The following is a 22,538-nucleotide window of genomic DNA, read 5'->3' as shown; positions in this document are numbered from 1 at the left end:
AGCTGCTATCTAGGCCTGTCACAATGCCTATATTTTGTGATTGATATATTGTCTCAGAAATAATTGTAATAAATGATTTCATCATCATGTTGAGACCATTTTATGCTGTTGATATAATGACAATATGAAAAAAGTATTATGCATTTATACCCTTTTAAAGAGCAAATTTCTTTTAGAATGTTAATTAATTAGAAACTTACTTAGAATATTCATCAGATATTGCAACTGGAATATAACAAATGTTCTAAATAAATAAATGTCCTAAATAAATAAATCCATCAATAAAATAAAACCACTACCTGCACTGTTACACTACACTAATACATTAATATTAGTGGTATCCTACTTAAAGAAACTGAATATTGCAGAATGAAAATTAGTTCAAGTTCTTAATCTTGTTTAGAAATATAGTCACGTCTCAAAAGCTTCTGTTATTTCCCCTTTAACTCCGAGGAGAGGCTTTCTTGTGAGAGACATCAGATTTGACCAATAAGAGTGAAGTCGAGTGGTCCGTCCTCCAGTGGGGTTGTCCCGGGGGCCAGGCTCGAGTGTTTACTGCCTCCTTCACGGCTAGTCGATGTGGGGTTGTTGTTGACAAGATGGAGTTTTTACTGGGAAATCCATATAGTACTCCGGTGGGACAGTGCATTGGTAGGAGCTTTAAACATCGGGCATTGAATTAATGAATGGGAAAATCTACTCTTTTGGCGAGGCTTCAGTTGATTGCCGTTGTTTTTGATTAACTGTTTACGTAGTTAGCTAGCTGTGTAACGTTACCTTAGAGTGTTTTTTGCTAGTCAGCTTGCCTGGCTGGTATTTTAACATTCGTCGTTTTAGATGTTCTGGCTTAAATAACGGAGTTAACGGAATTCGTTCTGTATCCTTTGGGCGTTTTCTTTTCTTTCTTGCTTAGATACATTATGCAGCATAATCCAGCGTAAAATAAGCGTTAGCTTTATCAACTGTTAAGCAGCTAACTTCAATTAGCTCAATTATGTCACTGTTTAACGTTACTTCAACGTCTCTGCTTCACCTCGGCAGTTCACGTTAATATTGTAGTCCTTAAACTGTGTTTAAAACGATGGCCTTACATTTTGAAGAGAAAGAGAGTAATCCCATTTTTACTTGCAGCTAACGTGTATCCTCCCAGTAAACGCAGATAGATAGTTGGCGTATGCATCTGTAGCTGTCCTTTTTCTTGGCATATGAACGCAGTTTCCTTCACTGTTCGCTACAGAATTATTTTTAACAGTACAAAACGGACATGTTGTGTTGTGACTTGCAGATAGTTTACGTACATTATGTTCTAAAATTTACAGCAGCTGCATTACATACTAAGGTCACTGCCCAATGCCAGGTGTGGGCTAGCGTCAGTTGTACTGTGGACCTGCTTTCTCTGGAAAAATGGAGCATAACATTTTGTAGCTTTGGGATGGTTTGGAATTGCTTTTGTAGTCTCAAACTCACCATTCCATATCAGTATCTGACTTCAATTAGATCCTCACAACAGTGTTTCCATATCATTTTCAGATGATTGGTGGCATTTATTGCTACAAAAAGCAAGCAAGCAAGCAAACAAATAAGATACTATTAAATTCAGATAAAAAAAAATTGGATGTTGGAATTTGGATTTGCATGTGTCCTATTGCCATATATTGTAGCCGACTAACTAGCTACATATCAGATGTATTATACCAAGAGTGGGCTGTCATCTGGTCTTTTGAGGAAAAAACAAAACAGAAGTCAATCACATGCATTAGAGACATATCTCAGAAATAGAAGCTTTACAAGTGAGGGAAAAAAATCCCAAAACTTTCAATGGAAGTAACTGTAAAAATGATTGTATATCTGGAGCATTTATATTGGTTCATTTAACTTGTCATTTTCACACAATATGAAGGAGATTTGCTGTGTCCAAATGTTGTAGTAATTAAAAATATACAGAACTACATGTATTTTCTTGGACATCGAATTAATAGTTTTTGTTTTGTTTCATATAAATAATCTGAACTGTGTACATAGGTTGTGGTGGAGGGCACCAACTATGTGTACATGCAGATTTGCATTATGTTGTTGCTGTTGTGCAGTTTCTTTGTATGTTAATTTTATATAACATGGATGACAAATAGACCCCTTCAGGGTGTGTTCCCGCCATGCACCCAGTGATTCCGGGTAGAGCTCTGCACTGAATGAATGATGGAACAGAATGCAGGTTTTGTGAAATGTATCGCACATTTTTGCATTTTGTGCTCTACAGAAAAGGCTACAGATGGCTCCCTACAGAGTGAAGACTGGACTTTAAATATGGAGATATGTGACATCATTAATGAAACAGAAGATGGGTGAGGAAAACTGAGTAGGGTTTTGCACCTTTTGTTGATTTAAGTGGATTACAAACTAAATACTTTATCTTGAGTAGAATTATTACCAAAAATCAGGGAAGCTTTGATCACATATTTTGTAACTTACTGGATATGGAACCAACTGGCAAAAATGTATTTGTGAAACAATTGTATTAATTTTGCACTTATAACATTTAAAGAAACAAATAATATCAGTGAGAAAAAGATTAATCTGTATTTCTTTATTTCTCTCTGACTACAGGCCTAAGGATGCCATAAGGGCTGTTAAAAAGAGACTTAATGGTAATAAGAATTACAGGGAAGTGATGCTGACTTTAACGGTAAGGTGATTATTTCTAATAAAGGCGTGTATGTTTTCCCAATCTCTCTGTTTTCTTACTTAATCAGATTATTCTGTTTTGCTTTCTGTTTGCCAGGTCCTTGAGACATGTGTGAAGAATTGCGGTTATCGTTTCCATGCTCTTGTCACCACCCGTGATTTTATTGATGGCGTTCTGGTGAAGGTCATTTCGCCCAAAAACAACCCCCCTGCCATAGTGCAAGATAAAGTGCTTGCACTTATACAGGTACAGTCATGATATGGATTTAAAATATAATGCACTGTGGTTTGAAACTTGGTAAGGTTGGTAAGGCCTTGAGGGAAAGGGGTCAGGATAGCCTGTGGGTCCATTTAGTCATGAAAGGCCTTGTAGTCAAGGGGATCTGGCAGATGCTATGGCCCAGGAGTTGTGCTAATATCCACCAAGTGTGATCTGGTTACCTTGAGCAGCTCAGGTGTCTGAGGGCAGCTTGAATATGACCCTGTTAGCCTACCTGCTGTTTATAGAACTGCAGCCTACTGTGTAAGCCATGTAAGATTCTCACCCAATATATAACTAGAAATAGTTTTAAGGAAATGGCAGCAAATAGAGGTAGGACACATTTTGACTATTTTTACCAGAGAGTGTTTTTATTTGTTATTTTGTCATTCTTTTGTTATGATTTCTTCTTGCTTCTTGTGCACTGTTTGTTTTACTGATTTGACAGATTTATATCAGATGTTTTTAGACAGTGTGGGCTTACGTCATTCATTTGACATTCTAGATTATATAGTTATGTATGTAGTAACTCTATTTCATGACATCTCACCCGCTTCACCTTTTTATTCGATGACCACACCTAAGTCCAGACTGTTGGTCTGCACTGAGCCTCATATCTTTGAGTCAAGTTAAGTGAAGTGTTTTCTGAGTGTTTGTACTGTGCAGTTTGGCTTGGCACAGCCCAACAGTGCATACTGACACATGTTGATGATAAAAAAAACTGTTTCTAAGAGAGCAAATTTTAGCGACTGGTGCTGGAGGAACAAACATATTTGAAATTAAGTTAAATAAAATAGCTTAGCGTAGCTGGCCAGCTAACAGGCACTTCTGGTTTAGCACACCACAGCAGATGGGTTTTCCACTGAACTCAAAACACATATTTAGAGATTAAAACCTCATACCTGTGAACAAAAAGTTGAGTGAAGTAACTTCTGAGTAATTTTTTTAGCTTCCTTCCTATCTCTTTTAATCCAAGCTCTGCACTAAACTCAGTGGTGCTGGGCTACTGGACATGTGTTTTTCCTCCACCTGTTTTCAGAGAGTGACATCAACATTCAATGAGCTCCCAAGTACCCCCTCCCTGTGGCTCTCTTGTATGCACATGAATGAAATTTTTGGCTTTGTACTTTGGTCAGACATAGAGCAGAAATTTGACATGCCACACACATCATAATTTGGAAATACTGCCCTCATTTTTAGATTCCACCTTTATAAATACCGCAGTGTAAGGTATTACAGTTATACCACGCAATCCTACAACAAAATGCAGCCATTTTATCAGATTCGTTTGTCATTGTGAATATTGTAGTGCATCTGTTTCTCTGTATAATATTTTTATCCTCCATATTTTCACATTCTTCAGTAGTCAGGACACTCATAAGAACATTGGGATGTGAATAACAGGAGTTCCTTCTACTATACAGACCGACATTGTAGGTCCACTTGGAATTTAATGTCAGAGACAGTAGTCTACCTATTCTTATACAGGTATTTGTCATTTCTAGCTGTTCATCTGTGGTCAGTTTCTAGCCACAGGATGAATTTGCTCTGAACAGCAGTGACACTGACTTGATTTTGCAGTTGTGTGATTTATTAGTCACAGCAGTGTTGCGGTGGTTGTTAAGCCTGTTAGTGTTCACTTTGAGAATAGTCTACCAGACAAAAATATCTGTCTTGCTGTGGTTCTGTGGTCAGGAACAGACAGCTGATGAAGAAATAGGACTGACTCAAAGTGTACTGTAAAAGGTATAGGCTGAAATGCAAGATAAGCAAACAAATAATTTTTTGTTGTATGTAATGGCAGGAAACTTAAAATATTTGAAGTATGGGCAGTGTTTGTTAAAAACCTGCCGTTTTTATCTCTCAGGCTTGGGCTGATGCTTTCCGGAGTAGCCCAGATTTGACGGGTGTGGTCCATGTCTATGAAGAAATGAAAAGGAAAGGCATAGAGTTCCCAAGGTCAGACACGGAGACCTTATCACCCATCCACACACCACAGCGGGTAAGATTCCTATTGTCCTGCAGTTTGGCAGGGGTTCCGATTATTCAGTATGTGTCCTTTGATAAAGATATGATTTAGTAGAGGTGCATCTATACTTTTGCTTGTTTGTCAAAGCAGGGAGATCAGTGCTATACTCTGTGTCGACTCACATTCATCTGCTGTGTTCAGTTGCAGAATGCTCCAGAGGGGGATCATAAATACAATGCACCAGTTCAGCCCAAACCACAGCCCCAGCCTGGCTCCAACCCTGCCTACACTGCTCCTGTAGCCCACACCTCTCCACAAATCCCCAATCTACACATGTCTGGACCTATCAACCCTACCCCAGAACAGGTACCCTGCTTTCCTTTGAATAGCACTCTGATAATGTTGCATTTTCAAGAGTGTAACATTTGAACTGATGAGATATTTAGTGCATCATGAGATATCGGAATGAATAAAAAATGTAAAGTGTTTGATTTATATTAAATATAACCTAAGATTTGTTGGAGAGAAATTAAAAGCTGTCTTGCTATATTTAATTTTAATATAAGTAATTTTCTGTTTGAAAATTGATGTCATTCACAGTAGTTACTGTTTATGTATGCTTGGCTAGATGTTTACATATATCAGCTGTAAAACTAAATTCACCCCCTTCTTTCTACTCTCAGGGTCAATTTTTTCAGCTTCTCTTACCATATAAATGCCCTTTGTAGTTCTGTAATTACAGACGGAAGTCAATATGTTCCTGTGCATACATTTTGTTTGACCCTTTTCACATTCTTCGTCAAGGGTCAAGAGCAACAAAGAGAAAGAATTGCTTGAGTGTTTGATCTTTCTCAGCATTGTACTGACACAGATGTGCTAGTGTGTGTGGTTTTTAAACACTGTGTCTATTCACTGTCCACTATTAGACAGACCTACATTGTTGATACATGTTGCCAATGTAAAGTCAGGGCAGTAAGTCTGTTGCCGCACAGTTTGGGTTAGTCATCCTCTACTCCCTCATTAGTGGTCACAAGGCACAGTTGACTGGATATTTTTGGTTGGTGGACTATTCTTAGTCCAAGAATGACTAAAAGATGTTTATTAGTGCTTCTATGTCTAAAGTACCGCAAAGTATGAAATAACTTTTAATAAAAAATACTACTACATTGTGTTGAAAAGTGGCTAACAGTATGCAGAGCAACAGATTGACTACAGTACAGACTACAAAATGGCAGCTGGTAAGTGGGGCTGATAAAATGGACAATGAATGTGAGACTGTTTATCAGATCTGCAGGTTGCGCAGTGAGCTGGACATCGTGCGTGGGAACACTAAGGTGATGTCTGAGATGTTAACAGAAATGGTACCTGGCCAGGAAGATCCTTCTGACCATGAGCTTCTGCAGGTCAGTGACTCGGCTTTTTCCTGTCTTTGTACAGCAATATGTAAATCTGCACTATATAAGCACCTTTTTCCTCAAAAACATATATCCGATTCCCCACAAAAGAGTTTCACTTCAGAAACTATTTCTCTTCATCAAACCTTGTTGAATTTGAGAATCTAAGAAAAGGGCATTATATAAGCTAATATTTTGCATCATGCTACTCAGTATTTACAGTCCTATGTCTTTGGTAAGGAGCTGAATAGGACCTGCAGGGCTATGCAACAGAGAATAGTGGAGCTCATATCTCGCGTATCCAATGAAGAGGTCACAGAGGAGCTGCTACACGTCAATGATGACCTTAACAATATCTTCTTGAGATATGAAAGGTACTTTATCTTGATTGCTAAAGCTAAACAGTTAATTTTGCTGAAGATTGCATCATTAATGTGTCTCTTTCCACACTTAGATATGAGAGGTTTCGATCTGGTCGAACTGCTCAGGGTGTCAATAATGGGGTATGTTTTGTTGTGTTATCCTATTTTTTGTCTCTCAGAAGTTGGACATTGTATTGTATTGAAAGTGATGGTTTGCTAGAAAATCGAATGTACACAAATTTTCCTTAATTAAAAAATATAACAGCCTCCTTAAACTAAACACGTGCTTTACACTAACCTGTTACATTGAATAAATAAGTAATTCTAATTCTTAAAATCAACAAAATATTCTTGTTCTTCTTTGTTCTTTAAATTAAATAAACAAGAAAAACACTGATGCAGGTGTTATAATATGAACAAAACTTTATTCTTTTTTTATTAAATTTAGTCCTGCCCTCCATGTTTTCTGTACAACACAATCACATAATAAAAAACACATGTAAACAAAGACATTGATATGAAGCACCAAAACGTCTCCAGACCTTCCAATGACAAGGGTATGTCTTTTGGGCTTTCCTGTTTTTGAAATGCCAGAAAAACCTCTGTGACTATGGCTAATGGCGGTCTGGCTAAACTAGGCTTGCCTAGTCTTGTTAATTATACCCACTACAAACAATATTATTAGGCAATTTGAAATCCAGATGGATAAAAAAAAACTAACAAGACCTTAATTGCAAAAATGCTACAACAACTGGAGTGGGTGCATAGATTAGGTGTTGGAATAATTTTCTATATTTTTAAGAATTTATTATGATGTTTGACTTCCCTTGAGAATTAATCTTTTTAGGTTATATTTAGGTCTTTTTAGGTTATATTTATTTTAAGAAGCTAAAATAAGTAATCAGAAATAACAAGCAAAGAATTTATGTTTAGGCCATTTTATTAGTCAAAACTTTTTCATGTCTAAGAGACTGGTTGACAGGCTGGTTTTCAAATGAGCTGATGAACCAAACTAGAGCAAATAAGTTCTAAATGGAGCAAAATATCTTTTCATTATTTCTACAACATCAGCTAGAGCTATTACTTAGTCTTTACTTAGTCTTTTGATTATTGTTCAAACAGCAAGGTCTGGATTTATAAAGAATTCACATCTTATTGTCATGTAAATGCATAAAATTAAAGTTTTACTCGTGTTTGTCTCCAGTACTAAAGAAAAAATAAACAAAAAAATATATAAATAGTTTCAGTATTTGCCTACTTGTACTTTACACTGCTGCAGTTAATAGTACTATAAAATTTAAGAAACAAATTTTAGACATAAATTCCTGGTTGATAGACTGCATGTGAGCCTTGGGGAAATTTGTATAATTACATTTTTTTACTGAACCATCACTTTCTGTGTAAGTAGTGTCCTCATCCAAATACATGTAAGATAAAGAGACTGGTCCAAAGTTGTGGTAGTCATTCTTATTTTTACGTTTTTCCTCATTGCTTGCTTGAAGCTTTCAGTGTCTTTGAACATTTTGTGTCACAAACACTTTTCTGTGCTGCAACAGCCAGAGACCAGAATTGTGAAAGCATGCTGTCATTATTTATGGTGTCTTTCTGTTCTGTGTCCTTTGTTTTCCTTATTTTATATTGCTAGCTGAGGGAGGCAAGTATAAAAGTCATCTAATTGTATAAATGTGTGTGCTTTATTCTTTGACATTTACAGAATGTCAAAGAAGCATTGGATTGTTGGCTGGAATATTTTCACCACTGTGTCCCATGTTGCATTTGGAATGTCCTGTATATGAAGCCTCAGTATGCCCATGTTAGATTGACCACCCCAGTTTGGAAAGCACTGCTCTTCATGTATCTCCTGCCTTCCCCATCCCATCCCTGCAAAGGACACTGAACCTAGATACAACACTAATGTGATTAAAATCTAGCATTACACAGTAAAATAATTGGCTCATTTCAGTCAGCAAGTGTATTTTCTTTTTTCACAGAGAAACTCTACATAAAGCTTGTTTGGAAACTTAATTTCTAAGTTTCATAATAAAATCTTACCTATATTATTAATTGGCGAAAGTAATGAATGTGGTGTTTTTAGGTAGTGAAGAATACGAGTTATATTCTTCTAACCATATTCTTACTTATGGACTGATTGCTATTTATAGGAATACTCCAGCTTTTCTCAGTATACTCTCAATCTGCCACATCTGTAGAGCACAGCTGATTATCACAAGCAATAATTTTAACATGCTTACATGTACTTAAGAAAGGACATAATTCTTGGGTGTTGGTGCAGTTTTCATAGGTTAAAGTTAAGTTAATAAGCATCGCTTTGGTAAAACATTCTTTCTTGTCTCATTTCAAGATATGTAGTAGCTTTTGATTTGTGTTGTAAAGTCATGAAATTCCATTGTGGACTTTTGGTTTATAGGTTTTTAGTACGTATGAACTGGGAAATTTGTTGGGCAATTATGTAAAATGCAGTGAAAAATATTTGTTTTAACAAATGTATTATTGAATGCCTTAAACATACTCCAGAAAATTTGGGATAGAGGCATTCCACAAACTTTCCTTTTTATGAATTATTTTGTAATCACTTGGGAACTGAGGAAACTGATTTTTGCAGTTTTGCCAGTTGCATTTGTTTCTCCTCATCATGATGCATCATTTAGGAGACAGATCTGGACTGCAGGCATATGAAGTGAAAACAGGGTCAAAATGATTTTGAGAAATGTACTGACATTTTCAGTTGTGTTTGAACATACATGTAAAATCCACATCCACAAATGCATTAGAATGCAAATATGAAACCAAAAACAATAGCCTAATAATAATTAAAATTCATGAACATGTGAAAAGTATTTTAATATATAGATGAAATTTTGAGGTTTCAGGTGTAACCGTACAAGTCCATGCATGCGGCTCCTTTTCTGTTTGTGTGAACTTCATTTTGCACTTGTGGATTTATGACCCTGATTTGACACCTGAGGCTGACTAGGCAATCGCCATGCTGCCTGCTCACTAACTGATCAGAACACTGTTCACTGTGTAACCCCCTGAGTCAATAAAAGCATCTTATCCCCCAACTTTTTTTCTAATTTTCATGTTCCACCTTAAATGGTGCAGGTGCCGAAACATAGCTTTGGCACCATTTAATATGGAACAGGAAGATTCAAACAAGAAGATGACTAAGTCTTCCCATCTTGTGGACTTTATTTATTTAAGGATGACCTTCCCAAATGTTAAATAATAATTGCCCAAGTTTTCGTTTTCAATTTAAATGGTATTGCACTTACGTTTTGGTGCCTGTATCAGATTAACTGCAGAGTTTTTAATTGTTGTTTTTAATGCATTTAACAAAATGTCCCAACTTTTCCAGAATTGGGGTTTGTAGTTTGACCGGATTACACTAAGACATGCTTTGTATTGATGTTGCTCTTTTATCCTGATAAGGCCACTGACTTTCCATTCAAACACTAAACTCAGCTGTGAGAGAATTGTCAAGCTCTGATCTGATCTGGGTGAAACAGCAACTTTCTTCATCCGCTGGTTATATGGATTTTCCGAATTGGTGATTTTTACTTGTTTGCTTTAAATTGTTATATTTTCCTAGGTCTTGAGTGAAGCTACTGAGGATAACCTGATTGACCTGGGGCCGGGGTCTCCAGCGGTGGTCACCCCTAGAGTCAGCGCTACGCCTCCTTCAAGCCTGCCAGGTTCTGTTGCTCCCGCTCGGTCAGCTTCACCCGCTACACTTTCCTCTAGACTAGCTGGCCTGGGTGAGTTCCCTGTGTCTGTGCTTTTTTAAATGATTTCATCTCAATATATTTTATTACCCGTAGCAAGTATTCTGTCTTGAACTTTACATTCAAACAAACATACAGATTAGACCTTGGCAATGAAACACTAAGTCTGAGTTATTTTTGTTCAGAAAATCCACATCTGACACCAGGCTGCTTTTCTCACAGAGCGCTGTGGCTCACTGCACAGCTTCGCTCATTAACCTCTCTTACCAGCACACTGTAAGCACAGGTGCTGTTGTTCAGTTTTTTAAACAGGAGAAATATATTGTTAGGTTGTTTTAGTTTCATTCAAAAGCTTGAATATGAGTGGAATGGAGGGTTACCAGGAGCAGAGCAGAGGGCTGTGTTTTTAGCTATTAGCATTGGAGAGGCTGTGTGTTTCTCGCTGTGTTTGGCTCTATTTTCAGCCAATTTTGTATAAAACTGCATTATGGACTGTAACTTCAGTGCTCAAACATTGTAACATTTTGACAGTCACTTTATCAGTAGCCTGCACTTAGCAAACAAACAAAAAGAAATTAAATAAACAAACAAGTTAAATTGAATATACAAATATCAAAATCGAACTACCTACCCAATGCACGAATATCTGAGTAGATGAATATTCAGGTCCAATGCAATACATTTTGAAATGTTTTGTATTTATGTGTTTATTCTTTTACCCCTTCCCCTTCAACACTCCCTCATCTGGTGTCAAGAGTATGGATTCTCCTTTTGAGACTTCTGAGGTTCCTGTCAAGGTTCTTCCTTCTGCTCTGAGGGAGCCTTGCCTTTTTTCTTTGCCATTTTCACTTCCCCTTGGGGCTAAGCCCCAGAATTCTGTAAAGCTGCTTTGTGAAAACGCCATTTGTAAAAAGTAATTTAATATATAAAATTTAGTTGAACTGAATTGAAGAGAAAGGAGAATTATATATTCTCATGAATATATGACAGAGCAACGCACAACTATATTTATATAGAAAAGTGTATCATTGTGTGTACATATTAAGTAGGGAAAAGTGAAACAAATCCTGCAAATTTTCACAGCAGCCACTTTTTCTGTACTTTTTTTTTTTTTTTCCTTTTTTTTTTTTTTTCCTTTTTTTTTTTTTAAAACATGTGCATAGGTCACAGAATTCATTCTTATGTTATTTTAATCTGCGTTGTTTTTATTTCATTCTTGTATGTGTTTTCAGATGTGGGTGCAGACAGTGTTAGTGGCACTCTGAGTTCTCTAAGCAACTGTCAGCCTCAAGACGACTTTGAGATGTTTGCACAGACCAGAACCGGTGCTCTCCCCGATCAACGGAAGATGTAGGAGAACTTATATGTAGCTTTTCTTTCTATTTTTATTGCTCTTATTATGACATGGGTTTAAAATACAGGGTTGTTTCACTCTGATTTATGCAAATTTGTAACAGACAAAAATAAACATAATACAAAAAAAAATAGTAATATGTAATAAATGATAAGATGTTAAAAGTAAAGAAAAAAATGCGTTGTTTTAATGGCCTGGTTTTCATAATTGTGTCTCTAGTCATATGTTTGTATTTAATATATTTTTATAAATTTAAACCAATTTGGCAAATGTAAGATCACATGAGCTCATTGCCTTCTCTTTCTGAACATCATTTGTAGCACACCATTTGAAGACACCAAGGCTGTAAGTGGAGTGGCTCCTACTCTTGATATTAGACAACAGAACACTGCAGGGGTGAGTGTTTGCAGTCAGTTTGCATGTGGGTGGAGATGTCATGTTGCCTTTCCCTTTCAAAGCATGGTCTTCATCTTTGAAAAAAACATGAAGTCAGGATCATGAAGTTTTCAAAAAGTTTTAAGGAACATTTTTTCTCCTTTTGGACTGAGACTTGTCTCATAATGTAAGCAAGGTTAAATTAAACAGTGTTCCTGGCTAAGTTGCAGTGTTACAAAACCTCACAAATGCAGTTAGGGTTAATTTATTGTAAAATGGCGGCTAACGTTCTTTGTTAAGACAGATTTAGATACAGCAAAATAGTCATTGAACAAACAATGATGTCAAACAGGAGGAGTTTTATTAAAGGAACACTAAAATGTGCAATTTTTGCTCCTGGGCTCCCCCTATATTTGTGGAGGTGGGGTGGCTGGTTTCTTACTGTTCTCCAAATGTTAAGGCTGATTTATACATCTGCGCTGACTCGACACAGAGCCTACTCCGTTGTGAGCATTAAAACTTCTGCTTTGCACCGCCACACCACTAGGGCTGAGTCTCAAACATCTTCCTCTATACTATGTACACAATGTAGTGGTGTAGTAGAATTATTGTTATAAATATTTAAAGTGCACCATTTAGAGTGTAATTCGTTGCTTGGGACAGACAATAGTTTACATGAGGTGCCAGAAAAACAAATACAATGCTGGCACAATTTTCCTGTTTGGTCCCGCTTCTCATTATTGTTTCCTGGAGATGTCCGTATATTTCCTTTGTTCAACACTTTTATTCATCCCTGATGCCCATACCATGTCTGAGGGAACTCGCTATGAATTTGCTGCAGTCTGTGGTCTGTATAGTGGAGAAGAGGAGTTTGTTTTCCTGTATTTCTTCAGTCAGCTAGCTACTTTCCATTCACAGTCTTTGTGGTCTGCGTCAGTGTGACATGTAGTTACATTTCTAGAGAGGTGACCATCAGGCTACACCATTTCCTAGGTTTACAGTGTACTTTCAACTTAAAAGTATAAACTGGTCTTTAAAGTGCACTTTCTGCAGTGCTGAGCCCAGACTAGCAATGACAGTCTCAGTTGTTCCTATTAGAGCTCAGTGAAGCATCACAATAAAGCTATAATTCTGAGGTACACATACTATTTAGTGTTCCTTTAAAAAAAGGAAAAATAGTTGGACCAGGTAAGTCATGTGTCTTAAAACATAAATTGTGATTGATTGAGACTGAAAATCTAAGGCTGGCTCAAACAAAACCTAAAAAGAGCTAGGAATTCTGCATTATGAGACAGGACACTGTTTGCGAATGTTAAATGTTTGCCTTTAACTTCCTCTTCTTTTCTCCTCATTTCACATCATTTCCTCCTTGTTTTCTCCTGAATGGGAAATTACATAAACCTGTACCTGAGAAAACACCTTTACATTTTGTCTGTGTGCAGCTATATTTGCATGTATTTAAGAGTGATGTTAGTACTGTTTTTACAGCATTTGGGGCTAGGGGCTTGCTCTTGGCTATGTACAGTATGTAAGGAATTCACATTTTCTGTTTGAGTTATATTATTTTGTTTTTATGTTTTCTGGATTTTTGTTGTTGTTTTTGTTCGGTTCTGTCCCATGGTTGTTCATGACTTCGGTCCAAAGGACGCACATGTCCAGTCCTCTGTCATGGATGACATTGAGGAATGGCTCTGTACTGACTTGGTGAGACTGGTTTTGGGTTTTTTATTCTATCTTGTTGCTCTTTTTGGATGCTGCATAGCAAACCTCTTTGAAAAGACGTAGACCTATTTCTTTCTTTATTAGCCTTTCCTCTGTTAACTAACCAGCTATGCTACCTTGCACCTCCTTTTAGGTGGGTTGTAGCTCATTAAATGCTCCTATTGTACGATGGTTTTTGATATGCACTTTGTCACTCTTCTTTCCTTTTTTGGGATATTCTAACTTTCTAATACTTAGAAATGTTTAATGTGTCTGAGTGCCAAGAAAACGCTAGCCGCTTATTTATCTTTCATTAATATATATTTATTTCTGTCACTAATGTTTTGCATTAAATTTTCCATCTACTCAACTGAGTTGGGAGACTTCACTAATGGGTTGGGGTTTGGATTCGTTTAATAAAATGAAAAAATATACATATTAATCAGTGGATTAAAAAAAAATTAACCAGTGGATTTTTGTCTTTCAGGCAACATGCTAATTTCAATGAGTTCTTTTTGTCACTTTTTGCTGACTTGATTTGTTTCTTGCTTTTTAACAGAAAGGGGATGAAGGAGAAGAAGGCGTGACAAGTGAAGGTAAATCAATTTCTGTAGACTACTTCATTTCATGCAACATGTTTTTCCTAGCTTACGTACCTGCAATACAATGTGAGTTTTTGATTTTCCTTAACAAAATGTCCACACTGGGATCACCAGTGTCCAGATAATATTTTGAGAATTGGAGCATTCTCAGCAAAACAATGAAACTGATGTGGTCATGTGTGTGGTGCTGATATGATGGCATGATATACAGCAGTGCATTACTGAGGTTTTCCCCACTTTGTTTTATTTTCAACCCAGGGTGGTACCAGTTGAGGTATTAAAGCTCCTCTGTGCCTAATACACATGGCGTGTTTTTACCAGCAAGCCACATTCGTCTCACATTTGTGCTGTAAATGTTCCACAATGTGAAACATTCAGTGATATTGATGTATCGTTTCTGGGGTGACCTGTGGATTGTTCAGAAAACACCAGAGATGACTGTATTTAAATTTACATTTAATTTTTTCAGCAATGTTTCATGACAACTCTACATCTGTTTAGGCCCATATAATTACTTTATCTTACCATGGTAGAAGGATGAACAGAAGTGCCTGATGGAAAAGTCTAGAAGATAAAAGTTTTTGTGGTGTTTTATGTGATGGTTTTAGCGCTCTACCAGGTTGTCTTTGGTATTAAGTTTCCTATTATTTCCTGTATATTTTAAAAAGTACTCTTGTGTTAAAATAAGGAAGAAGAAGACCATAAATGGTAAGTGGGTTACTTTAGAAATGATCTGTTTATATATTACAACTGGAAATGGAATAAATGAAATGTGATCTTTTGTGCAGTACTTGGTATGGTAGGTTTACCATTGTTCATCGCTGCTTACATTATATACTGATTGAGGGAAAAGGCCTTAATCTCTACAATTGTAATATTTTCTCTCAGTATGTTTACAGATTTTTTGTTGGGGTGAATGGATATGTAAACAAGATGATGGGTTGAGTGTTTGAATTTGTATAGGGTGAAGACTATCCTCACCTTTTGGATTAAAAAAAAAAGAAAAAGGCATGATTTTATCTTTCACTGCATGTCATTTGTTAGTGTTTTTATGGTTATTATTGAGTTTATATTCTGCATTTACACTGAGGTCGTTTTTGGATTTCTTATACAAACTGGATTCCAAAAAAGTTGGGACACTAAACAAATTGTGAATAAAAACTGAATGCAATGATGTAGAGATGGCAACATCTAATATTTTATTCAAAATAGAACACAAATCACAGATCAAAAGTTTAAACTGAGAGAATGTATCATTTTAAGGGAAAAATATGTTTCAAAACTTCATGGCGTCAACAAATCCCCAAAAAGTTGGGACAAGGCCATTTTTTAAGACTGTGTGGCATCCCCCCTTCTTCTTACAACACTCAACAGACGTCTGGGGACAGAGGAGACCAGTTTCTCAAGTTTAGAAATAGGAATGCTCTTCCATTCATGTCTAATACAGGCCTCTAACTGTTCAATCGTCTTGGGCCTTCTTTGTCGCACCTTCCTCTTTATGATGCGCCAAATGTTCTCTATAGGTGAAAGATCTGGACTGCAGGCTGGCCATTTCAGTACCCAGATCCTTCTCCTACGTAGCCATGATGTTGTGATTGCTGCAGAATGTGGTCTGGCATTATCTTGTTGAAAAATGCAGGGTCTTCCCTGAAAGAGATGACGTCTAGATGGGAGCATATGTTGTTCTAGAACCTGAACATAGTTCTCTGCATTAATAGTGCCTTTCCAGACACGAAAGCTGCCCATGCCACAAGCACTCATGCAACCCCATACCCTTGTCCTCTCTGCTCCGGATGACATGGCGTCCCAGTGTTCCATAAAGAACTTCAAATCGTGACTCATCTGACCACAGAACAGTCTTCCATTTTGCCACACTCCATTTTAAAAGACCCCTGGCCCAGTGCAAACGTCTGAGCTTGTGTAGCTTGCTTAGAAATGGCTTCCTCTTTGCACTGTAGAGTTTCAGCTGGCAACGGCGGATGGCACGGTGGATTGTGTTCACTGACAATGCTTTCTGGAAGTATTCCTGAGCCCATTCTGTTATTTCCTTGACAGTGGCATTCCTGTTTGAGGTGCAGTGACGTTTAAGGGCCCGGAGATCACAAGCATCCAGTAGAGTTTTACGGCCGTGACCCTTACGCACGGCAATTGTGCCAGATTATCTGAATCTTTTGATGATGTTATGCACGGTTGATGATGATAACTTTAAAGTCTTTGCTATTTTACGCTGGGTAACACCATTCTGGTATTGCTGCACTATCTTTCTGCACAACAATGCACAACAGTGCACAATGCACAACAGTGTCTTCAGAGAGACACTGACACTCTGAGAAGTTGTTTTTATTCTCAATCATGTTGTCAATTGACCTAATTAGTGTTAATTGGTCTTCCAGCTGTTCGTTATATGCTCAATTTCCTTTTTCCAGCCACTTATTGCTACTTGTCCCAACTTTTTTTGGGATTTGTTGACACTGTGAAATTTTGAATCAACATATTTTTCCTTTAAAATTTTACATTTACTCAGATTAAACTTTTGATCTGTCATCTATGTTCTATTACGAATAAAATATTGACATTTGCCATCTCCACATCATTGCATTAAGTTTGTATTCACAATTTGTTTAGTGTCCCAACTTTTTTGGAATCCGGTTTGTATTTACAGCTGGAGCGATTGATTTATTTTTTGCACTTCAGGTTTCGGAGGCTTCATACTATTATTCAGTGGTTTCCAAAATGTTTCTGCAGCACCCCGTTTTGTTGACGAATCCCCCCCTTGCTTATCTGATGTCTCTTTCTCCTTTAGAATTTGATAAGTTTCTGGAGGAGAGGGCTAAAGCAGCAGAGATGGTCCCCTCTCTTCCATCTCCCCCAAGTGGAGACCCTGCCACTGCAACTGGCTCTGCTGTAAATGCTGGTAAAAAGCCAGCACGGCCAGAGGATGCGCTGTTTGCCTTGTAGAAGGGATTTTAACTCCAGCAATGTGTCTCAGCAATGCTCAGCCTCCTGTGTGTGGAAGGTTTGCAGTCGTGCAGACCCAACAGCCCCCTCTCTCTTCTCTGCGTCTTGCATTTCTACACAATCAACTCTATGACGACTGCCTGCTGTGCAGTTTGTATCATCGGACGTGACCAGGCTGGTGTCGTGAAGGTATCCTGAAGAAAAACATTTTCATACCCCACAAAGTTTTTGCATCTTGAATTCAACCTGTGGAGAGAAAAAAATGCCCTTTTTATTTACATCAACAGTCATTGTCATATTTCATAAAGATATTGAAGCACAAGGCAGGAGCTGGCAAATGTTAAATTTATCAACATTCTTTTTTATACTCACGTAAAAATATTTCCATTATATCCAAATTCCACTTTTCCCAAATGCATATTTTTTTGGTTTCCAAATTCTCAGAAAATTTGAAGAATAATTTGTCCCTTATTTGTCTGTAGAAATAGATTCTCTGAAAGCATAATAGTAAACACACACTTGTGTTATATAGCTAGCTACTACTAGTGCAGTGCAGATGTTTCCAGATGGCTAAGTAACTTTTTTTAGTTCATGTTACTTCACTTTAATTTCACATAGGGAAATATGCTTGAAGGATTAAGTATCACAGAGACTTTGTGGTATAGAAAAGTTAAATCACTTTTGAATCCAAATCACTGTTTTATTGGATTTCACTTGAGCTATAATACAGCACATGAAAAGTTTGGTCTTTATCATATAGTGTATTTTATTTGATTCATTCTACTTCAGCTACCTAAACACTGTGCTGTGTTATTGGTTTACCTCAAAAAGGGAGCATTGAAGAAGTGAAAATTTAAGATTTCACTGTTGATATTTAAAGGTAGTGGTTGTTGGGAGTGGTAGATGGTGATGGTGTGCTGTCAGAATTCATTTTATTTGTTAAAATATTTTGAGAAATCATAAAGGGATATAACATATAATATGTATATTTTAGTTTAAATTGCACTGGAACAGTTGTTGGTCTTGTAGGCCACGTAAAAGCAGAGCGTTCGTTCAAATGCAAAATAGAGCTGGCTTTCATTTTTAATGCTGCCTGTTGTGAGGGAGCGGTATTCTGAGGAAATAGAGTTCATTGAAACCCGACGGTGACTGCAAGGCAGTTTAAATTGGATTTTCCCTTACACAGCTACTGTAGCAATGATGTCAAGCTCACTGTTGTTATTTGGGAATGAAATGGGTACGCCTTAATGAACAGGAGTCCTTTAGTTAAAGAAGGCAAAGTGACATTCAGTTAACGTTTGGTACTCTCATGTTTGCACATCTTTGAAATTGCTCTGTATGTTGAATATGCTATCATTTTACTGCTTTTCTGGTGTGTGACACTGTTTTGTACACATACTATTTTAATGGACCAAGTGTAGAACATGAACAAATTTAATGATTAACTTAATGACCAAATCAATACTACATTATACATAATGTATAGTATAGTAAGTATACTGTACATGGAGTATAGTAACATGGGTGTCCAGAAAGTTAGGCTTGCTGTTGTATTTGCTAAATTAATTGTGTTTGGTTTGTAGTTAAAGGGAAAATGTGATTTCTGCATTAATGCTATGCAGTGGGTGGCTGAATCTGTTTAATTTGTTGCCTGTGATTCTCCAGGCATTGTGGTCAGTTTTTCAAGTGATGCTGTTTGATGGTTGAATATTTATGTAAATATTGGTCCCTCAGCAGCCTATAATCTAGAAAAGGGAAAGTTTTTGGCATAAATCACAGCATTGTGCTTAACAGTGGTCAATCTTTTTTTTTTTTTTTTAAATCTGTTTTAACATTGAACATCACTGCCTGAAGATATATAACAAGGGAAACTTAACCAGTCCATAAGCGGCTCTTGATTACACTCTTTTGAAGTAACCGTTGTGTGGTTTGACATGTTTTACCAAGCATAGGCAAAAATCCCATTTAACCTAATGTATTTAGTTTAGAATTCAGAGACAATATGTAGAATTGATGCTACATTTCTGAACTGCTTTACAATGACAGGTTGCATATGACTGCAATTTGAGCATAATGCTACACTCAGTCTGTTCTTCTTGTAGGACACACATATGCTGTTCCACAGTATGGTACTTACTCTACTTGGCTTTGCTCCACTGTCCTCATATGGAACCTGATTGGTTTCCACTATAAAATCCCCTGTACCCCAACTCCCCACCGAAATGTGATGTTGCAAAACAGGCTTTGGAAACCACCACAATGGTGATGGCAGCATTAAGCATTGCATTGTGTATTTGCCCATCGTGTGGTGTGGTGTTTTTTTTTTTTTTGTGTGTGTGTGTGTGTGTGTGACTGAACTAAGTTTTGCACCCCAGATTGCCCCATGTGGCTCTCGCAGGAGTTTTGACCAACCACCACTCCAAGGAACGCTTGAACAACTTCAAATAACAAAAAAAAAAAACAGCTTAATTTCCAGAACTGCTGTGAATTTGATAAAAACCAATGTGATCACTGCTGAAGCTTGGAGATTTTACAAATGACAAGTTTGTGTTGAATGTCTTAATTTCTCAATTAGTGCTTTGCAAGCTTTAAATGACACGTTTAGTCCATACTAGACTTGCTTGGAACCACAAGTGAGCAGTCACTAAAATAGAACCTGGAATCACTGGTCATAAGACAGAACAAACCCTGGAGGGTGCGCCAGTCCTTCACAGGGCAACACACACTCACACATTCACTATGGACACTTAGTCGCCAATCCATGTACCAACGTGTGCTTTTAGACTGTGGGAAGAAATTAGAGGAAACCCACGCTGACACGGGGAGAACACACCCAGAGTGTGACTTGAACCCTCAACCACCTGGTCTCTTGAGCTATGTGACTGCGACCCTACCTGCTGCACCACCGTGCCACCCAGGTTATAGATTAGCCTAATGGAATAGCAGAAGAGCCAAGTCGAGTTGAGTAGATACCATGCAGTGGGAAAAGTGCCAGTACAGAATAAAAATACTGTATGTTCACATGTTGGTAGATAATCTTTAGAATTAATTTTGTTGCTTTAAGATTAGAATTAATTTTGTTACTGTTCAGTTGCACATGCACACAGTTGTTATCTTAATAGAAATAGAGAAAAAGAAATTAGGGTAAGTTCACCATACTCAATGATAAGCATGGGCCGGAGGGGTAAAAGTACTGGGGAGTGGAAAATTGCAATGGTTTTGGTTCTAGAGTGATGTAGCCCAAAATATGTAGGTCATATAGCATATCAGTTTGAAACCTTAATCTTTTTAACTCCGTATTTAGGAACTACTGTTGAATGGGATTTTTGCCAATATCCTATAAGGCTTGTGTGTGTGTGTGAGGAAACAGGACTAGGCCAATAGTGATGAGTGTTTTTCTTGCAGCCATGAAGTTATATGCCTGTCTAATTTTCCGAATATAATTGAGACATCTACAGTTAATATTGTGTTGAGTTTCTAAGACAGTTTTACAGCATAGACAAGGGGATTCATCAAATTCCCGTAGTCCGTCGAATATGGCTTTACTCAGTGGAGTCATTTCAGGTCATGATTAATGAGAACTGAAGGAAATTTTCAATTTCTTTTGTTTCTGGTTTTCCCATGTTGTAGTTTAAACGTTCACTGCACTACTATATATTAACGGTTTATTTTGATTTCACTACACTGAAACAAAATTGATACTTCAGACTAGTGTTTTTTTTTTTTTTTTTTAATAACTCATTTCATTGTATTATTTAACAGTTTCAATCTCTTTTACCCACTTTAAGGGTACTTAAAGCCTGAAAAGGGATGAGGCTTTGTTTTATGAACATAACACTAATTCAGCTGGTTAAATCAAACATATTATATTTGCCTTTTGGACAATGTTTGTTGTAGATGAAACACATTTACTGCACTACGTAATTTATGTTTTTCCATATGAATATAGTTGGGTATATAAAATGTACTGTTTAATCCACGTTTGGAGAATGTAGGGATTTCTTTGATTTATTTTTTTTTTTTTATTGTTTCACATCAGTATTGGGATGGTAAATTTTAATCATTAATCATAAATTTGAGTTTTGTGTTCATTTGACAGCTGTGAGATTTTTTTTGTTTTGCATTGTAAACTGTTAAGAGGCTGTTTCACCTTTAGTTTCTTTAACTAGGACTATCCGTTCATGTCTAAAAACAATTCATTATTTATGGGTGGAAAAATCTCACTTGCTTCAAATGATTAACAGTAGTGGACAGTGCTACTCTCCTGCACCCAACATGGATTAAGAGTAGATTTATTTGTTCATAAATGACAAAAATGTGCTTGGAGCATTTCCATGTATTTATAGAAATGGCACTTTTCTTTTACTGGATTTGTGTTTGAAGTTCAGTGTGTCCTTTGTATGTACGTGAACAAGTTTCCGTTACTTGATTTCTGCAGAATACACTTTTCTGGAGATAAAGGAGGTTGAGTGAAAGGATTGTGAGTGCACTGTGTGAGAGTGTGTATGTGGGGCATGGATAAGCTGTACTCTGCTGCCCATTGATGATGGTTTTGCAGATTGTACTGATGTGCTGGTCTGTGTGCTTACCTGTCGTTATACCTCAAGTTGCACTCTGTACTGTTTGATTCTTGCATGTGTTAATCTCCAATAAAGCATACCAATTTGGTGACCTTTCTTCGAATCTGCATTGTGTGTGTGTGTGTGTGTGTGTGTGTGTGTGTGTGTGTGTGTGTGTGTGTGTGTGTGTGTGTGTGTGTGTGTGTGTGTGTGTGTGTGTGTGTGTGTGTGTGTGTGTGTGTGTGTGTGTGTGTGTGTGTGTGTGTGTGTGTGTGTGTGTGTGTGTGTGTGTGTGTGTGTGTGTGTGTGTGTGTGTGTGTGTGTGTGTGTGTGTGTGTGTGTGTGTGTGTGTGTGTGTGTGTGTGTGTGTGTGTGTGTGTGTGTGTGTGTGTGTGTGTGTGTGTGTGTGTGTGTGTGTGTGTGTGTGTGTGTGTGTGTGTGTGTGTGTGTGTGTGTGTGTGTGTCAGTCAAGGCATTCATTCCTTCTTTTTGTAGCTGCTTACCTAGTTCAGAATTGCTGTGGGAGCCTACACGGAATTACTGGGCACAAGGTGGGAATACACTTTGCAGGGTGACAGAC

General features: G+C 37.3%; 1 protein-coding gene across 2 annotated transcripts; it reads left to right on the top strand.

Moving 5' to 3' along the window:
- Nucleotides 1–536: 536 nt before the first annotated feature.
- Nucleotides 537–22,066, top strand: tom1l2 (target of myb1 like 2 membrane trafficking protein). Of its 2 annotated transcripts, XM_066663740.1 has the most exons (15): nt 537–651; nt 2,258–2,342; nt 2,605–2,683; nt 2,780–2,929; nt 4,809–4,943; nt 5,112–5,276; nt 6,197–6,313; nt 6,545–6,678; nt 6,759–6,807; nt 10,277–10,442; nt 11,642–11,759; nt 12,084–12,159; nt 13,783–13,842; nt 14,399–14,435; nt 17,245–22,066. In XM_066663740.1, the coding sequence occupies exons 1-15, from the start codon at nt 600–602 to the stop codon at nt 17,397–17,399; spliced, it is 1,578 nt and encodes a 525-aa protein (XP_066519837.1). In that variant the 5' UTR covers nt 537–599; the 3' UTR covers nt 17,400–22,066. The 2 variants fall into 2 exon arrangements, with proteins under 2 accessions (XP_066519837.1, XP_066519838.1); XM_066663741.1 differs by lacking the exon at nt 13,783–13,842.
- The last annotated feature ends 472 nt before the right edge of the window (nt 22,067–22,538 follow it).

The sequence above is a fragment of the Hoplias malabaricus genome, chromosome 3, assembly GCF_029633855.1.
Source record: "Hoplias malabaricus isolate fHopMal1 chromosome 3, fHopMal1.hap1, whole genome shotgun sequence".
NCBI classification, from domain to species: Eukaryota; Metazoa; Chordata; class Actinopteri; order Characiformes; family Erythrinidae; genus Hoplias; species Hoplias malabaricus.
This window is presented reverse-complemented; position numbering and strand designations above follow the sequence as displayed.